General features: G+C 31.5%; 1 protein-coding gene across 1 annotated transcript; it reads left to right on the forward strand.

Annotated features, from left to right (window-relative positions):
• Positions 1-9,447: 9,447 nt before the first annotated feature.
• Positions 9,448-19,927, forward strand: LOC143236159 (troponin T-like). The gene is made up of 6 exons (XM_076474479.1): positions 9,448-9,708; positions 11,351-11,421; positions 12,212-12,233; positions 13,464-13,544; positions 18,895-19,215; positions 19,443-19,927. The coding sequence occupies exons 1-5, from the start codon at positions 9,499-9,501 to the stop codon at positions 19,201-19,203; spliced, it is 693 nt and encodes a 230-aa protein (XP_076330594.1). The 5' UTR covers positions 9,448-9,498; the 3' UTR covers positions 19,204-19,215; positions 19,443-19,927.
• The last annotated feature ends 843 nt before the right edge of the window (positions 19,928-20,770 follow it).

A 20,770-nucleotide genomic window follows, 5' to 3' on the forward strand; every position in this document is an offset into this window, starting at 1 on the left:
TTATCTTAACTCTTCATTGAATATCTTTTCTTTTCTTCAAAATTTGAGATATATCTATTTATCTTACTCTTCATTTGAATATCAATCGTTATCTTACTCTTCATTGAATATCTCTGTTATCTTACTCTTCATTGAATATCTGTTCTCTTACTCTTCATATTAATATTACTACTTTCATTGAACATCTGTTATCTTACTCTTCATTGAATATTTGTTATCTTACTCTTCATTCGAATATCTTTTGTTATCTTACTCTTTTGAATTCTCTTCATTATTTACTCCTTCATTGAATATCTCCTTGTTATCTTATCTTTCATTGAATATATCTTTATCTTACTCTTCATTGAATATCTTTGTTATCTTACTCCTTCATTGAATATCTTGTTATCTTACTCTTCATTGAATATCTCTGTTATCTTACTCTTCATTGAATATCTTTTTGTAATCTTGCTCTTTCATTTGAAGATATCTTTATCTTACTCTTCATTGAATATCTTTTTATCTTACTCTTCATTGAATATCTCTTTCTTCATTGAATATCTTTATCTTACTCTTCATTGAATATCTCTATTTATCTTACTCTTCATTGAACATCTTTATCTTACTCTTCATTGAATATCTGTTATCTTACTCTTCTTCATTGAGATATCTTTATCTTACTCTTCATTTAACTCTTCACTTTATCTTATCTCTTCATTTTGAATATCTTTGTTATCTTACTCTTCATTTGAATATCTCTTGTTATCTTACTCTTCATTGAATATCTTTTGTTATCTTACTCTTCATTGAATATCTTTGTTATCTTACTCTTCATTGAATATCTTTATCTTACTCTTCATTGAATATCTGTTATCTTACTCTTCATTGAATATCTTTGTTATCTTACTCTTCATTGAATATCTTTGTTATCTTACTCTTCATTGAATATCTTCTTGTTTATCTTACTCTTCATTGAATATCTCTGTTATCTTACTCTTCATTGAATATCTTTATCTTACTCTTCATTTAACATCTTTTATCTTATAACATTCAATATCTTTTGTTCTTTTACTCTTCAATGATTATCTTTATATCTTATCTTACTCTTCATTGAATATCTTTTGTTATCTTTACTTTTCATTGAATATTCTGTTATCTTACTTTTCATTTGAATATCTCTATTATCTTTAATCTTCATTGAATATCTTTTGTTATCTTTTACTTTTCATTGAATATCTTTGTTATCTTTACTTCTTTCAAATTTGAATATCTTTTGTTTATCTTACTCTTCATTGAATATCTCTGTTATCTTACTTTTACATTGAATATCTTTATTCTTGAACTCTTCATTGAACATCTTTATCTTACTCTTCATTGAATATCTTTGTTATCTTACTTCTTTCATTGAACTTCATTGTTATCTTACTTTTCATTGAACATCTGTTATCTTACTCTTCATTGAATATCTCTGTTATCTTACTCTTCATTGAATATTCTGTTATCTTACTTTTCTTATTGAATATCTTGTTGTCTTTTACTCTTCATTGAATATCTCTGTTAATTTACTTTTCTATTGTTTCTCCTTTGAATATCCTATCTTACTTTCATTTGGAATATCTTTTGTTATTTTACTCTTCATTGAATTCTCTGTCATCTTCTTTTTGATTGAATATCTTTGTTATCTTACTTTCATTGAATATCTCTGTTATTCTTACTGTACATTGACATCTACATATGCTCTTCATTTGACTATCTGTCTCTACTCTTCGATTTGAATATCGTTGTTATTCCATTTCCTCATCATTGAACATCTTTATCTTTACTCTTCATTTGAATATCTTTTATTTATCTTACTCTTCATTGAACATATATCTCTTATCTTTCTCTTTCATTGAATATCTTTTTATCTTACTCTTCATTGAACATCTTTTGTTATCTTACTCTTGAATGAATCTCTGTTATCTTACTCTTCATTGATATAAATCTTATCTTATCTTACTCATTTGATTCAGATATCTGTTATCTTACTCTTCATTGAATATTTGTTATTTTAATCTTCTTTGAATATCTTTTGTTATCTTACTCTTCATTGAACATCTTTATCTTACTCTTCATTGAACATCTCTGTTATCTTACTCTTCATTGAATATCTTTGTTATCTTACTCTTGCTCTTCTTTGAATATCTTCGTTATCTTACTCTTCATTGAATATCTTTATCTTACTCTTCATTGAATATCTTTTGTTATCTTACTCTTCATTGAATATCATTGTTATCTTACTCTTCATTGAACATCTTTTATCTTACTCTTCATTGAATATCTTTATCTTACTCTTCATTTAATATCTTATCTTTGTCTTACTCTTCATTGAACATTCTGTTATCTTACTCTTCATTGAATATTTTATCTTACTCTTTCTCATTGAACATCTTTTATCTTACTTCCTTCATTGAATATCTTTTGTTATCTTATCTCTCTTGCATTGAACATCTCTTGTTATCTTACTCTTCATTGAATATCTCTGTTATCTTACTCTTCATTGAATATCTCTGTTATCTTACTCTTCATTGAATATCTTTGTTATCTTACTCTTCATTGAATTATCTTTATGTTTATCTTACTCTTCATTGAATATCTTTATCTTACTCTTCATTGAATTTATCTGTTTATCTTACTCTTCATTGAATATCTCTGTTATCTTACTCTTCATTGAATATCTTCTGTTATCTTACTCTTCATTGAATATCCTGTTATCTTACTCTTCATTGAATATCTTTATCTTACTCTCTCATTGAATCATCTTTCATTATCTTACTCTTCATTGAATATCTTTGTTATCTTACTCTTCATTGAATATCTCTGTTTATCTTACTCTTCATTGAATATCTTTTTATCTTTATCTCTTCATTGAGACTCTTCATTTCTTTATCTTTTCTTCATTGAATATCATCTTTATCTTATCTCTTCATTGAATATCATCTGTTATCTTTCTTATTGCTTATGATCATCTTGCATTTGAATATCTTATGTTATCTTACTCTTCATTGAACATCTATGTTTATCTTACTCTCTCTGTTGAATATCTCTTTATCTTACTCTTTTTGAATCTTCATTTGAACCTTTCTTTTGGAATCTCTTGTTTATCTTACTCTTCATTGAATATCTCTGTTATCTTACTTCTTCCTTGAATATCTTTTTCTCACTCTTCATTGAATATCTTTGTTATCTTACTCTTCATTGAATATCTCTCTGTTATCACTCTTCATTGAATATCTTTGTTATGTTATCTTCTTCACACTGAACATCTCTATCAATCTCTTCTGAATATCATTGGTCTTACTCTTCATTGAATATTGTTATCTTACTCTTCATTTGAATATCTTTGTTATCTTACTCTTCATTGAATATCTCTGTTATCTTACTCTTCATTGAATATCTTTATCTTACTCTTCATTGAATATGTTATACCTTTTGATATCATTTATCTTACTCTTCATTGAACTTTTTGTATCTTTATCTTACTCTTCATTGAATATCTTTGTTATCTTACTCTTCATTGAATATCTTTTATCTTACTCTTCATTGAATATCTTTCTCTTTGTTATCTTACTCTTTTGAATATTGAACGTATCTTTATCTTACTCTTCATTGAATATCTTTGTTATCTTACTCTTCATTGAATATCTCTGTTATCTTGCTCTTCATTTGAATATCTTTATCTTACTCTTCATTGAATATCTTAATAAAACACTATTTCTTACTCTTCATTTGAATAATCACTCGTTATCTTACTCTTCATTGAATATCTTTGTTATCTTACTCTTCATTTGAAATTTGAATATCTCTGTTATCTTACTCTTCATTGAATATCTTTGAATATCTTTGTTATCTTACTCCCTATTGAATATCCTTCTCTGTTATCTTACTCTTCATTGAATATCTTTTACTTTGTTATCTTACATTTCATTGAATATCTTTCTTTATCTTTTTCTTTCTTTTGAATATCTTTTTATCTTACTCTTCATTGATATTCTCATCCTCTTCATTGAATATCTTATTTTTACTCTTCATTGATCATCCTTGTTTTCTTACTCTTCATTGAACATCCTTTATCTTACTCTTCATTGAATATCTGTTATCTTACTCTTCATTGAATATCTTTTTTGTTATCTTACTCTTCATTGAATATCTCTTGTTATCTTACTCTTCATTGAATATCTTTGTTTTCTTACTCTTCATTTGAATATCTTGATCTTACTCTTCATTGAATATCTCTTTATCTTACTCTTCATTGAATATCTTTTTATCTTACTCTTCATTTGAATATCTCTTTGTTATCTTACTCTTCATTGAATATCTTTGTTATCTTACTTTCATTGAATCTTACTCTCTGTTATCTTACTCTTCATTGAATATATCTATTTGTTATCTTACTCTTCATTGAATATCTTTGTTACTTTTCTATACTCTTCATTTGAATATCTTTATCTTACTCTTCATTGAACCTTATCTTTGAATATCTTACTCTTCATTGAATATCTTGTATCTTACTCTTTCATTGAATATCTTTGTTATCTTACTCTTCATTGAATATCTCTCATTTATCTTACTCTTCTTCATTGAATATCTTTCTTATCTTACTCTTCATTGAATATCTTTTATCTTACTCTTGAATTGTTTGCATATCTTTATCTTACTCTTCATTGAATATCTTTTGTTATCTTACTCTTCATTGAATATCTGTTATCTTATCTTTATTTAATATCTTGCTTTATCTTACTCTTCTCTACTCATTTGAATATCTCTGTCTTGTCTATCTTATCATCATTTATCTTTGTTATCTTACTCTTTCATTGAATATCTTTATCTTACTCTTCATTGAATATCTTTGTTATCTTACTCTTCATTGAATATCTCTGTTATCTTACTCTTCATTGAATATCTTATCTTACTCTTCATTGAATATCTTTGTTATCTTACTCTTCATTGAATATCTCTGTTATCTTACTCTTCATTGAATATCTCATTATTCCATTACTCATCTTGAATATCTTATCTTTCTTCATTGAATATCTTTATCTTACTCTTCATTGAATATCTTTGTTATCTTACTCTTCATTGAATATCTTTATCTTACTCTTCATTGAATATCTGTTATCTTACTCTTCATTGAATATCTCTGTTATCTTACTCTTCATTGAATATCTGTTATCTTACTCTTCATTGAATATCTCTGTTATCTTACTCTTCATTGAATATCTTTATCTTACTCTTCATTGAACATCTTTATCTTACTCTTCATTGAATATCTTTGAATATCTTATCATTGAATATACTCTTTATCTTACTCTTCATTGAATATCTTTATCTTACTCTTCATTGAATATCTCTGTTATCTTACTCTTCATTGAATATCTTTGTTATCTTACTCTTCATTGAATATCTTTATCTTACTCTTCATTGAATATCTCTGTTATCTTACTCTTCATTGAATATCTGTTATCTTACTCTTCATTGAATATCTTTGTTATCTTACTCTTCATTGAATAATATCTGTTATCTTACTCTTCATTGAATATCTTTGTTATCTTTTTTACTCTTCATTGAATATCTTTCTTACATCTTTTCTTCATTGAATATCTTTATCTTACTCTTCATTTGAATATTTCTTTATTCTTACTCTTCATTGAATATCTATCTGTTATCTTACTTTTCATTGAATATCTTATTTATTTATCTTACTCTTCATTGAATATCCTCATTGTTATCTTACTCTTCATTGATAATATCTTTGTTATCTTACTCTTCATTGAATATCTCTGTTATCTTACTCTTCATTGAATATCTTTTATCTTACTCTTCATTGAATATCTTTATCTTACTCTTCATTGAATATCTTTCTGTTATCTTACTCTTCATTGAATATCTTTCATTTTACTCTTCATTGAATATCTTTGTTATATTTACTCTTCATTGAATATCTTTGTTATCTTTCTCTTTCTTTGAATATCTCTGTTATCTTACTCTTCATTGAATATCTTTGTTATCTTACTCTTCATTGAATATCTTTTTTTATCTTACTTTCTTCATTGAATATCTTTGTTATCTTACTCTTCATTGAATATCTTTATCTTACTCTTCATTTGAAGAACATCTTTTCTTACTCTTCATTGAATATCTTTGTTATCTTACTCTTCATTGAATATCTCTGTTATCTTACTCTTCATTGAATATCTTTATCTTACTCTTCATTGAATATCTGTTATCTTACTCTTCATTGAATATCTTTGTTATCTTACTCTTCATTGAATATCTTTTGTTATCTTACTCTTCATTGAATATCTCTTTTATCTTACTTTCTTCATTGAATATCTTTTTATCTTACTCTTCATTGAATATCTTGTTATCTTACTCTTCATTGAATATCTTTGTTATCTTACTCTTCATTGAATATCTTTCTTATCTTACTCTTCATTGAATATCTCTGTTATCTTACTGTTCATTTGAATATCTCTGTTATCTTACTGTTCATTGTTGTTGTTGAGAAAGAGTTCTTTAACAGATATGTTATATGTGCTACTCAGACATACCCTAACGTCCCCAAAGGAGTTAAGACAAAGTTTTGCAACTGACATTTTTAAAAGGTTATGCTTCTTGGGGTAATTTACCTTCCTTCCATTTAGACCCACAAAATAACATAAACCTGTTTTATTTCTGATTTTATGCAGTGAGAGAGTATAATTATTATAAACAGTATTGTATTTATTGGGTGTGTGGTATTTGTCTTATATTTTCATTACCTGATAGCCACAGTTGACTGTTTTCTCTTTGTTTAATGATACTGATACTGGTACTGATGATAGCTCTTTCAGATGACATGGCAACAGTGATATGGATTCCACACATAACATACGTAAGGGAAAAAATTAATTTATCTTCACTTCTTATAGACAAAACAGAATGATAAGAGTTTCCTTGAGATTATGATTTTACATTTTATGAAGTCAAAATATTGTTTTTTTAATCAGTGAAGTTTGTATTTTATAATAACAGGACATCTAACTGAATACTTTGTCCTCGTATATAGGGGTGTAAAAACCATGTACATTTTCTTTTACATTGTGCAAAAGTATTGTTGCATAGAAGTCATCTCGTGTATACAGGTGGGAAACTACGGTGTGAGCCCTGTGAAAAATAACCAATCCTGAATAGTTAGTTTCATCTTCTTAAAATCATGTTTATATTTTGTTTGTTTTTCGTTTTTTTTTATTTCGTGCAAAGCTACACGAGGGCTATCTGCGCTAGCCGTCCCTAATTTTGCAGTGTAAGACTAAAGGGAAGGCAGCTAGTCATCGCCACTCACCGCCAACTCTTGGGCTACTCTTTTACCAACGAATAGTAGGATTGACCGTCATATTATAACGCCCCCACAGCTGAAAGTTCGAGCATGTTTGGTGCGACGGGTCAGGTTTATATATACGTATGACTTCATATCCTCGAGCTTAGAGCTGTTGCTGTCTTTCTGTGGTATGTTTTCTAATAAACCAGACAGATATGTTTAAAACAAGGTTCTGGATATCAGAATCAGTATAGATATTACAACAATCCTAATAGCATCCATACAAGTTGTATATTGTAATGTGTTCCTTACAATAACCACCACCACTGTTGAGAGTTGTTAGATTTTAACCTCGTCAGATTTCTATTCGTAATCTATTCACTGGATATTTAACTGGCATGAGGTATTGGATGTAAAGTATTTGCGGTTAGGTACAAACTCTGCTGATCGTGGTTGGATACATTTGTTTCATTATACAACCATGCAAGATAGTGTAACTGAAAGGGCTGAAGTCATGGGTTATGAGAAACTCTTCCCTTAACTGTAAGAAGAACTGTCTAGGTATGTCTGCGTCTGATCAGCAATACCTAAAAAGGACAAAAATAATAAAAAATATAACTTTCAATATATTTGTCAACGATAACAGCAGTAATTCTTTATCTGTATACTTCTTCTTGAAAGTCAAAGATGTACCTTTCCTTTCGTCACTGTCTGTTCCAGTCCAGGAATTTCTCGCTTACGGATGTTGACATTATGTGCAAAGTGGATGTTGAAATTCGGTATGGGTACTCAATACTTCTGGTTTGATTAAACAAATTCTTCAAACGTTTTGAGGAATGAGATAATAATAGTTTTAATAAGTTTTATCTTTCTAGCATTTACAATAAGGTAATGTTTTGATGGATAAGATAGTTTACAATAAAGTGTCGATGTTGTGAGCCAGGGAAGTATAATTCTATGGTCATGTGAAAAGTTAGAACACCCTATGAAAGCCTGTGTATTTTTGTAACATTTTTGGATATACAGATATTTGATCTCAATTTCAACAATACTGAGAGATTAAGGGAATATAACTAAACAATTAAAACTGAAGAAAACACTTTTCAAGATATTTTGTAAATGTAATTTCACAAAAATGCATATTCTGATTTAAAAGTTAGGACACTCCTACATTTATTCCCACTTAAAATGGCTCAACTCACACACTGGTGTATCTCACTTTCTTATGCAGCTGCCTGGTTTTGAAAGCGTTTATTATTCAAAATGTTGTCAAAGTGCTTGAAAAAATGAAAATCTGTAGGGGAAACATTTGTGGAATAAGGTGAGAAGTGTCATCCTTGACAGGTCAGATAACGCCGAGGAGTGTGATCCTTGACAGGTCAGATAACGCTGAGGGTGTCGTACTTGACAGGTCAGATGACGCCGAGGGTGTGATCCTTGACAGGTCAGATAACGCTGAGGAGTGTCGTACTTGACAGGTCAGATAACGCCGATTTTGTTGCTTTTCAGTCAGGTCATGCGGAATCCACGCATCCAACTTTTTCGTCTTTCCAACCACACTCAGGTGATTGGTGATGATTGATTTGCTTGTGCCTAGCTTTTCTACAAGCTCACGTACTGTTGTGTGTGGGCCTGTCTCAACTGCTTCCCTTAATGTGTTTCATCTAAGGATGGCTTCCTCCCACGACCTTCGTGGCCTTCAAGACTTCCATATTCATGTTGCAACCTTTGAAACCAACGCTGAACTGTACGATTAGTAACAGATCCGTGGCCGAATGCCTGGCTGATGTTCCGTCCAGTTTCGGTAGCTTTTTGTCCAAGTTTGAAGTCGTAGAGAAAAATCACACGAAAGTCCTTCTTGTCCATGTTGCCTTGGGGGCTGCGAAACTTACTCTGAGTAAAGTTGAAACAGTAGATAATTAAGTCATTTTGTAAGCGACAAACGTTCGACTAAACCAACCAACCAACCATAAGTTACTCAATATTCAGCTTCTAAATGTTATCTGGAGAATTCTGATATTTATTTCTGGAAAACCTAATATATATACATATAGTGCATTTCTCAATAATCATAGAATAATATGACTTTACGATGAGTCATTTCACATAATTATGCACGAAACGTTTCGTTTTTTGTATTTTTTGTGACAGTTGGTTTTCTCTTACAGTTCAGTAACGTCATGTTTGCCCAAAGCGAGATGGGAAAGACCAAGGAACAGCTAGCCGCCGACAAGGAGCTATGCATGCAGTATCGTGTGAAACCGCTTGAGATCGAAGGTTTAAGTATAGAAGAACTTCGTCAGAAGGCCAACGAACTTTGGGGTAAAATTAGTAGTCTTGAAAGCGATAAATATGACTTGGAAGAACGTCAAAAACGACAAGAGTACGATGTGAGTTAGTTTTGAAAAATTAGTTTCTAAGTTCTGAACTTGACATGTGTTATATGTCTTTACTTTAAAACAAATAAACAGTATATATATATTATATTACTAAACTTTGTGCTCGTGTTTTTATACGGGCTTATACATTTACACATTTCAAAGGTACAAATACGGTATTAAGAAAATATGTTCGAAACTACAGTTTTTGTGCTGCCATCTATAGGAATGAAATACAACAACTAAATGTTTTATACTGGTATTTGTTTGTCTTCATCTTTAACACTTGAGTGCGCACTCCTGTCTCAGTCAAAGAGGCTTAACGTTTGTGGGAAAATTCAAGATGATGTCATAAGGTGCAATGAAGTGAGAAACGTAAACAAACTCACGTGCGTCACAACACTGTAAGACTGCTGTAAGCCTTTCCGTGAACTTTATCGTCAAACATTTATCCATAAATTAAATATATGAAATTCTTACCTGAAACTAAGGCATACAGCTCATTTCCAGTCAAAATTAACGTGATTCCTCCACAGTTCAAATTCTGTAGACACACACATCTACCTTATCTATGATATTCTGTTCTAATAAAAAGGTTTTATATTATTCAATCCCTTCTCTTCACCTTATGTTTTAGTACTTCAAGCTTTTTACGTTCACCTTGAAGTTCATGCTGCAAAACCTTGAGTCTACTTGTAAGACAGACAGGACTGACACGTTCGGGGAGTTCCTTCGCTTCAACTACAAACAATATGGGTCATTTAACAGTTGTTGGACCCACAACATTGATGCTACTTTATACCAGCAGTCTCTTCTTTGGTAGTCTCCATTTTCATGTTCGGCATAGCAGAATAATAAAGGGCATTTCAAGGGCATTCAAATTATATTTTCGAAGTCCCTCGTACACGCTAGGCCTCTTTGGGGCGGCAGACTCTCGAACCCCATAATTTCTACTCCTGAACCCATATCTGCGGTTAGCCTTCTCTAATGGACTGCATAATGAGTTAAATAAAATGTAAGTGCAAATTTACAAATGCAGTCTTTAATGACATGCCGAATAAAATATGTCAAAAGAGACAACTTTCTCTTTCTCCTGCCAATTTAAACATGAGTGACAGACACAGATCAGTTATTCTGTGAAAGAATACATTTAAGCTTCCTATCGAATGGCGACAGATGTCCCTCGTCGTCACAAAGATACGTTACATTCCGCGCTCTCGCGTTAAAGATACCAGTCTACGGTAGCCATTTGTTTTCTCTGGCCTCTGTCAGATAAAAGAGAGGAACACCTGGTTTGTTTTATTGTATCTGTCTGAAACTGCATATCAGACACAGTTATTTACTGTCGCATGTATTTACGTAACCACGATGCATTTGAGGCAAATACCGTCTAATATACTTGATAGCTGAAAAAAGTTACGTTGTAAATATTCAAATAGTTTGCTCGGTATTAGTATTAAATCACTGATTTTCCTTTGTAGTGAGTCGAAAACTCAACCCAAGATGTTCAATAAAGAGAGACGCATATTGGTTATCATATCAACTCACACATAACAAACAAGGAAGAGAACGGGTTGCATGATATATTAATTTGGCTTGAAATTATTTTAAGAGTATTTAACCTCGAGTGTTAAGATTTTGCTTTTTTTTATAGCTTAAAGAGTTAAATGAACGACAAAGACAAATCAACAGAAATAAAGCACTGAAAAAAGGCTTAGATCCTGAGTAAGTATTCAGAGATTTTTTCATGATCAAAACTTCTTACGTTAAATTAAACGTTAAAGTAATAATAACATGAATTTTAAGAATTCTTAAATTATGTTTAGTTTATTTTGAATTTCGCGCAAAGTTACAGGAGGGCTATCTGTGCTAGTCGTCCCTAATTTAGCAGCGTAAGGCTAGAGGAAAGGCAGCTAGTCATCACTATACATCGCCAACTCATAACGCCCTCACGGCTGTTTGGGCAACCGTGTTCAGTATGCGGGGGATTCAACCCTCAACCCTCAGATTACGAGTTGAGTGCCTTAACCACGTGGCCATGTAGGGATGAAATTATGTTGAGAGTTGTAAACTTTATGAAGTTAATGTTTTCCAATTACCTTTGAAAAAAGTCGTACCTGAACCAGAAGTTTAACTTTCTGTATCTACACCTATGTTCTCATTTATTATCTAATATTGGTTACAATATTTGGTAAATAACTACATTTCTGGAATTTTAAAGTTCACCTGTTTTCACAACAGTATTATCTTGAAAGAAAGTATGTGATCTAACCACTACTGAGTTCCAGTCTTCACTAATTCATAAAGTACACATGTTTATACATGTAGTTAAACACTATTTAACGATCGTTCTCAACAGTTTAGGTTTACATTCAATATTTGATAGCAGTATCGATACCCAGGATTAACGATAGTTTTCTCCCCCCCCCCCCCACGGAATCGAATATTTTGTAGCTGAATTATTTTGTTGTGAATTTCATTTTAAAATGTCTTTAATATTCTATTTTTTTTACAGGGCCTTGACAGGAAAGTACCCGGTAAGATGTATTAATACAGACAATCAGTTTGTTCGACTTGTAATATTACAAACAAACTTTACACCTATTTGTTCTGGTTTCTGTGTTAGACGTTTGACAAATAAAATAGAAAATTCCGATAATAACTGCGTAAAGATATTACTGTTTGACTGAATGTATCACAATAGCTCTTTACAAATAATACAGCGTTAAGCCTAGTTGTGTAAAGTGTTTTAATGTTTTTTATATGTAATATACACAAGTTTAATTTTAATAATTCTGATCGTAATATGATATAATGTTTTTATCTTTGAAACAAGTAATCATATATGATTTAAATGTTTCAAACTGAAACTAGTATTTAACTAAAAACAATAGTCACAACAAACAATTTATGCTGTGAAACAAATATCCATATACACAGATTCTATCGCCTTAAAACATGTTGCTTAGCAACTAAACAATGTTTTATTGTTAATATAAGTGTTTTAGTCCGTTTTACCTCACATTGCAGTAACCTAAGTTAATTTAAATGTTTATTATAAAAAACAAAATACATCTTAACATGTATCATGAATATAACAATTGAACAGCTAGTCCGCTATATAATACCGAATAATGAATTCGATGAAGTGTCATAATATTACTTAAATACCTAATTTAGGTTACTAAATTCATTTAAAATCCTGTAACTATAATATACACTTCAATATTTGAAGGGTGTAGTGGTATTTCTTTAACCCAGGCTGTGTTAATGAGCCTTGAAGAGACAAAACTGAAGTCAACAGTACGAACGGTTAAAGAATGCATTAGGCCTCGCTACATTACAGCTTCATTGTTATGTTTTGTAATTTATGTTTTAAACACATATTAACAGAACTTACTATTGATACTTTGTGTACGTGTATTTATTACAACCAAGTGAATCATTACGAATCTCTATCATAACAACTTAACATTCAAATTTTAATCAAACTCTTTGATAATTTAACTCAGGTTTAAGAAAAGTTCGTGCTCAAACGTTAAATGTTATACCTCTTCAAAAACAGTTCTGGTTGCGTTTTGTAAATATTAACACGTCAGAAGCTTAGTTAAAATTTTTATATAAATATTAACGATACTTGCCATGAATTATATTTTCTGGTTGATACGATCCGCTAATAATAGTGGACAGTGAAAGGTCGTACATACATGCTTGTCTCTACGTCAGCCATATACACCTCAATAAACATAAGTGTTTGTGTTTTTCAGCCGAAGCTCCAGGTGGCCAGTAAATACGAAAGAAGAATTGATCGCAGAACATTTAAAGACAAGAAAGAATTATTTGATGGCGTAAGCTTGTTTCGATATACATATTCGTTGAGAAGAAACTGTGTCTTTCAAAATATACATCATAATACAAATCATACACCGTAGGAAAGTAAGTTGAATTATAAAAGTTAAAAAAGAAAAATTTTCGGACCCTAAAATAAGACCAGAAGATGTGGATCAGAATATAAAATTTATTTATTTTTTTCAAAAGGCTTAAAATTTTGTTTTCGCTAAAACTTTTCGCCTGGAAACTATGAAAATTTAATGTGGGAAACTTCTACCATTTTGTTTTAATTGCGTTGTTTCAAATTAATGACTTTCACATCAGTAATTAACTAGACGGACATGACACCAAATGACGCTGGCATCTGAGAACAGAGGAAGTCAAAGAGTGACACCTAGGTGGGGATAACGCGACGTTATAGTTCCACAAAGTAGCGTCAGAAGGCGGTTAGTTCCAGTATGTGTCATCAGGGTATATAATTTCACTTTATGTTAGTAGGGTCTAGGTAGTTTTAAAATGTGCTTCAAGAGGCGAGTATTTCCAAAGAACGTCACTAGAGGGCGAGCGATAAAATCACCACCATGAAACAGTTTGACTTAAACCTACATGGAGCACTAGTTTACGTATTAGCATAAAACAATCAAACTCTAGATGAATATGGTAAACATTACATTATAAAAAACATACTAATTTATTTTCTGTTGTTATTAACATAATATTAGTTTCTTGATTATTCTTGGGGTTAAATTCACAGTTTCATTTTAATAATAATAATAATAACAAAGCTTTTAAATATTCAAAATTTATATCTTATATTATACAGTATGAATATTTGAATAGTGTATTTCATGAATAAGCATATAATAGTTTGTCTTACAGTCTTATTAGAGCACTATATTTTGTATTAACATAAAGTATAATACATATGTAGTATGCATCATATTATAAAATTATTTTTAAAAACGTTTATCTGTTTATCTTTAAGGTTAACTTTTAGCTTTAGTTTAATAATGGTAATAAGAAAAATATAAAATTGATATTCTAATCATTGAAACTTTATAAATTGTATGCTGTAACTTGTGGTTTACACATACGAATATTAATATAACATTTAACCTACAACCTACATAGAAACTGTTTTTTTTCCTTTTTTAACATAAAACATTCCGGCTTTGAATATTTATCATAAGTACCACACTGATATATATATAAATACATACATGCCCTCATTAACGTTACAATGTACACAGTCGTGAGACGAATCGTTTCCTGTCACATTATATGTAAAATATTCAAACTATATAAATATTACATGTATTACGTTAACCAAGTGTGATGCAGTAAAGTGTAACTTGAAGGTTTAGTGTTTATCACATCCTGTTTCACCCTGTTTTTATTCCTGCGTGTGTTTTTATCACCGATTTATTAAACGCTAAAGGAAATGATTTTTTTAAACAACTTTGTTAACCCTGATGTTATGACAGTAAAACTGTTTTGTCCGAATGAGCTATTTATGTTTGATAAAAAATCTTTGCAGACATATAAAGTTTTTAAGACGTTCTGTTATATATAAATCAGGGACTGGCATGGACAAGCGTGTTAAGGCGTTCGACTCGTAATCCGAGGGTCGCGGGTTCGAATCCCGGTCGCACTAAACTTGCTCGCCCTTTCAGCGTGGAGGCGTTATAATGTTACGGTCAATCCCACTATTCGTTGGTAAAAGAGTAGCTCAAGAGTAAGCGGTGGGTGGTGATGACTAGCTGCCTTCTCTCTAGTCTTACACTGCTAAATTAGGAACGGCTAGCGCAGATAGCCCTCGTGTAGCTTTGCGCGAAATTCAAAACAAACAAATATAAATCAAGTGAAACAAGTAACAAATTTTACATAAAAATCCATAACAAAAGTTCTCAATTTTAAACACGTTGCACTATTGTTTTATTCAAATTTGCGCTTATCAATTGTCGTGTCCTATCGGACACTATGACAAAACATCAAATGTTGAGTGTGGGCATAAAATCCATATTTATCGATTATAAACTAAGTTAGATTATATTATCTTAGCTACATGACGGATGTTTTGTTGTGCATATACGTTTTACTTGTTGTTCTGTAGAAATACAATAGTGTAAAACAACCTTCGCATTCACTACGAAGGGAGTTATGTTATGTGTAGACTCGTTACAACGATAGGTGGTGTACCTCGTGTCGTTTGGTGAAAGTTTGTACTCAGTAAATAAAACGGTAGTTAGTATTTTGTACTTTGAGGTGAAAATCCTTCAGAAAACTGTAGACTTTGTGATGTCCTATCGAACGATCTGATGAATAAAACATAAAATGACAGTTGTTAATACTTATATAATAGAAAATCTGTGAAAGTTACGTACCTGAATAAGTGATAAGTAGTTTATTTAATATCACAGCTAGTATAATTTTTTTAGCAAAATGCTTTTCTAGAGAGTTTGATAATTGAAGGATAAAACATACAGATACAAAAAACGGGAAAAACAGACTTTGATACACTGCACACTATGTTACTACATAATTTGTGACTTGAACACGAAAATATCTGGAGTAAATGAAAGAACTGTGGTTTTAGTGACAACGTGTTAATAAGGTAATGTAGTGATCTATAGTCATAAAAACCATAAAGTTGAATTGTGTTACATTAAAATTAGGTTGTTTTTTTAATTTCGCCCAAAGTTACACGAGGGATATCTGCGATAGCTGTCCCAATTTTACCAGTGTAAGACAAGAAGGAAGGCAGCTAGTCATTACCGCCAACTCTTGGGCTACAGTTTTGCCAACAAACTAGTGGGATTGACTGTACCACTACAACACCCCCACGGCTGAAAGGGCGAGCATGTTTGGTGTAAAGGGAATTTGAACCTGTGACACCTCAGATTACGAGTCGAGCACCTTAACCACCTGGCCATGGCGGGCCATTATAATTAGTTAACGTGATACATACATTTAGGTAGTCTGAACATTTCACATCACGAAACAGTGCGTTTCAGGACAACTGAGATTGTGCGTGTTTGTTTTTTCGTATAGCAAAGCCACAAAGGGCTATCTGCTCAACCCACCGAGGGGAATCGAACCCCTGATTTTAGCGTTGTAAATCCGGAGACATACCGCTGTACTAGTGGGGAGCTGAGATTGTGAGTTAAATTTATACATATAAATAAATATATATATTTATATGTGTAAACACAAAGTAGGCAATACAGTCGGTCAAAGTGTAATAAACGGAACATTAATATTACCTGCATAGAATGCAAACAGAATGAATAATATGTTGAATGCAATTATAGTGCTAACTCTTCATTCGAACATACTGGACTGTTTTTATCATATACGAGACGAAAGACTATATGAAATTTGACCCTATTACACACAAAGCGATACATGAAAGTAAAATGTAAAAAGTAAACTAGTTTCCTTACATGTAGTTAATGTGATACCTACGCAATATATGGAAAGTCTTAACGTGTCATGTAAAGTTATACAGTTAAAGTCTTTTTCAGAACTAGGTTATTTATTTATCATTTATGTTAACTCACTGATAATAATGTGATACATTGAATGAACTTATAGAGACTGAATGTTTATTGTTAATATCACAAACAGTGGCCATGCAAGTTGCAAGTTAAACAAATGTAAGGATATTCATATATGCCTACCGTAAAATATAGGATACAATTAGTTGAACTATAATAAATTAAATATTAATTTTTATGTATTCAAAACAATGTTTTATGATTATTGTTATTATGCACGATATATATCTCTAAAATTTGAATAATTAAGTTAATGTGGTAAACAGGCCTCTACTATAATTATTTCTTCGTATGGTTTCGTGGTTAGTGGTCACGATTTCTAATCTTTTCATTTAAACGTAATAAGGTACTCATTTCCTTATTCGTTAATAAAGAGTATCCCAAGAGTTGGCGGTGGACGATACTGATCAGCTGTATTCTCTCAAGTACATCACTATAAAGTTAGGGTGGCTTACCTTTGTGCGAAATTCAACAAAACGACAAATGCTATAAAATATTCAATCAGCACAGTGGGCTATCTGTACTGTGCCTAACATGGGTATTGAAACCAGGTGTTTAGCGTTATAAATCGTGAGACTTGCCACGGGGAGCCTTATTCAAACTGCAAGGGCACAGCATCACCAAGTAGTAAGGCCCTCGACTCTTAATCCTGGGGTCACGAGTTCGAATCCCCTTCACACCAAACACGCTCGCTCTTTCAGCCGTGGGGGCGTTATAATGTGACGTTCAATCTCACTATTCATTGGTAAAAGAGTAACCCAAGAGTTTGCGGTGGGTGATGATGATTAGCTGCCTTCGCTCTAGTCTTACACTGCTAAATTAGGGACGGCTGGCGCAGATAGTCCTCGTGTAGCTTTGCTCGAAATTCAAAAACAAGCAAACAATCAGACTGCAAAATATATTAATTTCCCGTATTCACATACTTTTGTTATTATTATTTTAACAAATAAAACTTTAAAGCTGTCTCTAAGGCTAACGCAGACACTAATATCGTGATACAAACTATAAAGAATGGGTAATAATATAAAACCTTAAAGTTGGCCTGAGGGTAATGCAGACACTAATATCGTGATCAAAACTATAGAGAAGGAAAGGGTAATGTTATATAATGAGACGTGAAGGATATTTAGAGAAGTATTTATTGTTCTATGCTAATACAAAGAACAGTGCACTACATAGATTGTAATCTAAGTTATTACATAATGATGACGTCATCAGCTACCTTCTGGTGATGCACTTTGAAATTACAGTTAGCTTTTTAGAACTATCCACTCTGATGGCACGTACTGAAGCTATCCGCACTATAACGCTACATAACGTTACGTGACCTCCTTGTCTCATAGGGTACTTACTCCCCATCCAGTATGAAACACCCTCTAATCATCTCCTTCATGTCCTCACGTGCAGATATCTTTTTAGGATCAGTCAGGTATCGAAACAAGTGATTATAAGTACGTTTTAAAAATATTATTTTACAATTAAAGAATCTGTCGAAAAACAGTTGTTAAAAGATAAGAAACGTCTTTAAAAAACATAATTTGCACTTCCCTGACTCCTGTTCAGATGGTAGGAAAGTTACGTAAATAACTTTAAACTGTAGTTTTAGAAACACATAACCAAATAAAAACTTTAATTAAGATAGAAAAGAACTCAGCTGTAAATAGACTATTGGTAATTTTTAAAATGATTGTCTTGAAGGCATTCCCGGAATCTAAACTGCTGGAGTTATCGTACAAATTTGGTCATTTTGTAAATAAGTTAAATAACATTGTGTATGAGTACTAACATATTCATCTAACATAATTTCAAGGGTTATGAAGCTTCTTACGAAGCTCAACTGGAGAAGACATGGGAAGATAGAATGGAGACCTTCAAGAATCGAGGAAAACCGAAACTACCAAGATGGGATCCAGCAACTCCAAAGAACAAAGAAGTTCCAGGTCGGAGACATGAAGATGAAGAAGAAGAAGTGGATATTACAGCACCTACTGTGTTGGAGCCAAAACATGAAGAACCTGGTGAGGCCGAAGAAGAAAAAGTAGAAGAAGAGGAAGATGAGGAAGAGGAAGAAGATGAGGAAGAGGAAGAAGAGGAGGAAGAGGAAGAGGAAGAAGAATAATTACAACGTTTGGTGAGTTTTATTAACTGTAAGTTATATACAGCACGAAAATGATGTTCTGAAGGAACACATAGCTCAAGACAAGAGAATAAAATATAAGCATTATGCAGCCACTAAATGTCCTCTTTCTCTTAAACGTTGTGTATGGATTTTGACAACATTGTCTGCTTGTATCTCTTGGAAGTTATTCGTTTGTTTTACTCTATTATATTAATTAATTAATTATTTTTATTTTGTAGGTTTTCCACATTTTCCAGTAGTTCAAGTTGAAATAGGCTGGAACCAGTCTAGTAGCTATTTTATGTATTCATCTCTTCGTGCTTGTTTTCGGCCATCCTATCCAACTCAGCGCTTGGTTTTGGACATGTGGATCTAGAGCAAAATAGCAAGAAATTCTTCCATTAGAATAGTTTTTGAGTTTCGTATTTTTAACAACCCATTCTTAGTTCCAATAATATAAATTCCGCTGTTATTTGAGTTGTGACCTCTTTAGAATTCGGAACGGACAATTGTTATCTTTTCAAAGGATTTGTTTGTTTTTTAAGATGAAAATGTATAGTTTATTTTGAGAAAGTCTTCTTTCTTGTTACACAAAATATCTTCAGTATTTCTTGAAGATAAACTTTCCACTCAGTTATTCAACTTCTGCGTGAAAGTCTAGAACGAAAAACAACGTTGCACAGTTTTGTGAATGTCCTTATAAGAATAAACACCAAATATTTACCATTGTGTTTATTGTCTGTTATTGTATATTTACCATTGTGTTTATTGTCTGTTATTGTAGCTTATACGCCACAAAAAATAATAACATTCGTTGTTTTTTTGAGAGACATATTAGATACAGTTCTTGGATCAGGCTCTGGTTCTTTCCATGGACTTGGTACCTTGAAAATCACGAGTCTGTTAACGTCTCAATAATCTTATATTTACATTCGCTAAGTCTGGAGTGTTGACAAATGAGGACAAACAGAAGATTGCCGAAACGTCTTCGATTTTACCAGTTTCAAGGAAGTAAATCCATAGAACACCATTAAGAGGTTTTTTAGGGTAAATGAATCTCATACTGATACAAACTATTGACAGAGACATTGGGATCTTAAAGATTTCACATAGTACATTTCGAAGAAGGTTTGAATCTACTATTTCACTTAATATTGTTTTTGTTTCTTCTCATGTGTATCTTTGTCATTCACTATCAGCGAGTAAAAACAGTTAAACAATATTCCCAATCGGACACGTGTCGAAAACGTTATATTGGGTTGTACAACAAATAGAAGAATTAGAAACTACCAGTTGAATTCCTCCCATAGAATAGTTAAGAAATTAGAATTAGAATTAGTTATGTAATTCCTGGGAAAGATAAGAAAAAATGAGAAGCTACTAATTTAAATAAAAAAAATGATTTAATTCTAGTTATTACATATTGTGATTTATGTTGCAAGCCTCCAATTTATTACGTTTGTAATAGGATTTAAAATAGCCAGAACCTCAGTGAAATTGTTTTGGATTTGGATTTAGAAATTAAGTAAATGTCGATGCGTAACAAATTTGTTATAAACAGTTTTCT

The sequence above is a fragment of the Tachypleus tridentatus genome, chromosome 1, assembly GCF_004210375.1.
Source record: "Tachypleus tridentatus isolate NWPU-2018 chromosome 1, ASM421037v1, whole genome shotgun sequence".
Classification (NCBI taxonomy): domain Eukaryota; kingdom Metazoa; phylum Arthropoda; class Merostomata; order Xiphosura; family Limulidae; genus Tachypleus; species Tachypleus tridentatus.

Excerpts from the sequence above, each read along its gene's own strand:
- LOC143236159 (XM_076474479.1), top strand. The coding sequence starts at position 9,499 with ATGTTTGCCCAAAGCGAGATGGGAAAGACCAAGGAACAGCTAGCCGCC. Across the intron at positions 9,709-11,350 it reads AAAAACGACAAGAGTACGAT|CTTAAAGAGTTAAATGAACG; the intron begins GTGAGTTAGTTT and ends TTTTTTTTATAG. Across the intron at positions 13,545-18,894 it reads AGAAAGAATTATTTGATGGC|GGTTATGAAGCTTCTTACGA; the intron begins GTAAGCTTGTTT and ends CATAATTTCAAG.